The 1,678-nt window shown below is 45.1% G+C and overlaps 1 protein-coding gene across 1 annotated transcript; it reads left to right on the forward strand.

Annotated features, from left to right (window-relative positions):
• The first annotated feature begins 511 nt into the window (after window positions 1-511).
• Window positions 512-1,672, forward strand: LOC115949416 (matrix metalloproteinase-24-like). Its single transcript, XM_031065931.1, has one exon. The coding sequence runs from the start codon at window positions 539-541 to the stop codon at window positions 941-943; it is 405 nt and encodes a 134-aa protein (XP_030921791.1). The 5' UTR covers window positions 512-538; the 3' UTR covers window positions 944-1,672.
• The last annotated feature ends 6 nt before the right edge of the window (window positions 1,673-1,678 follow it).

Genomic DNA, 1,678 nt, shown 5'->3' on the forward strand with positions numbered 1-1,678 from the left:
TAACTTGAGAGTCATTAGAAAATGGGTCATCTGGGGAGAGGGGGGTGCTTCAAACAACATGTAGCATAAAGCATCACCCTTTTATTAGCAGCAGAACAACACTGCTCCTTAACACAGACCAAATCTTCGGGATTCTGTGGCAAAAGGATTCATCTTACTCAGCATTTGCTCCCTCAGGCTGAATGCACAGAAACAGGGTGTTCTTCCAAACACTGTCATACCCAGGCACATGCTGGCACCTTGCAGATGATGTTTATCACTTAGCAATGATAAGCACACATTTACAGATGCCTTAGTTAAAAAGTACCTCACTGCAGAACCCTTCCTTTAAAGATAGTAGGGTTTTCTTTTTTAATTCCCAGCTTGTCTTGGCCAAGGGGAATGGTGTTCCATGGGCAATGCTGAACATGCTAGCTAGGGTTACAGCTTCTCCTTTAAATCCCACCTCCAAAATCACCTTCACTTTCCAATGGCTTGGGAATGTTCTGGATAAATGTGTTTTATTGACTTAGGTAGTGTCCGTCTTCAGGCTCCCTTAATGTCCTCCCACAGGCACAGCTCACCAACGGGAAATAGTGAGAAATATTCTCTGTTTTGTCTCCTAGTTTACACCTACTTTTACAAAGGGAAGGAGTACTGGAAGTTCGATAACCAGAGGCTGAGTGTGGAGCCAGGCTACCCCAGGTCGATCCTCAAGGACTGGATGGGCTGTAACCAGAAGGAAGTTGAGCGGAGCAAGGACCGGCGCCTCCCGCACGACGACGTGGATATCATGGTGACAATAAATGACATGCCCAGCACTGTCAATGCCATCGCAGTGGTGATCCCCTGCATCCTGTCTCTATGTATCCTTGTCCTGGTATACACAATCTTCCAGTTTAAAAACAAAGAGGTGCAGCAAAATGTTGTGTACTACAAAAGACCTGTCCAGGAATGGGTATGACACAGCCTGCTGCACGTTTCAACTCACTGAGCTGATGAGGACTATGGACACACACAAAAAAGTGGAAAAAAATGCATTGAAAAGCCTACCAAACAAAACTACTTCAGTGACCTACAAGTTTTGGACACCCTGGGATGGAAATAAGCAGGAAAACTGGAAAAAATTCAGGCAGGCAGCCTTGCAGTGTGGAGCCTCTTTCCTTTGTACTGCTTTGGTCACCTGCCAGCCGCGGTGCCATCCACCGGCTCGCTCTGCCAGCACCAGAGTCTTCGAGACAGGTTTCAACTGATCTGGGAAACTTCCTTCAGTTCCCTGCACCAGTGCTCCCTGTTAAACCCAGCATTCTCCAGTGTAGCTAAACCACCTCTGAACAGAACCATTTTTTTAATAGCTGTCTCATAAATGAATTAAGATCATGAAATCTATGAACAATTTCAGTGTCATAAGCAGAAGACATTCTGATGCTGAATCATTCTAAAAAATCTTCTTAGTTTATTAAAAAATCCAGGGATCTACCTGGATACGATTTTCCAATACCTGCTGGTCAGATGTTTTGTACATTCATAACTAATCAATGCTGCCACTCAGCACAGTGCACGAGGAACCACCAAGCACTCAAAGAGGTACCGGAGTGCGGAGCAGAAGCTCAAGAAGCACCAAACCAGACACCTGGCAACATCAAGCCCTAGACTGGGACAATCTGAAGACAAAGTAATTGGGTCTTAAAAAAAAAAA

Source organism: Geospiza fortis, unplaced genomic scaffold (assembly GCF_000277835.1).
Source record: "Geospiza fortis unplaced genomic scaffold, GeoFor_1.0 C13611526, whole genome shotgun sequence".
NCBI lineage: Eukaryota > Metazoa > Chordata > Aves > Passeriformes > Thraupidae > Geospiza > Geospiza fortis.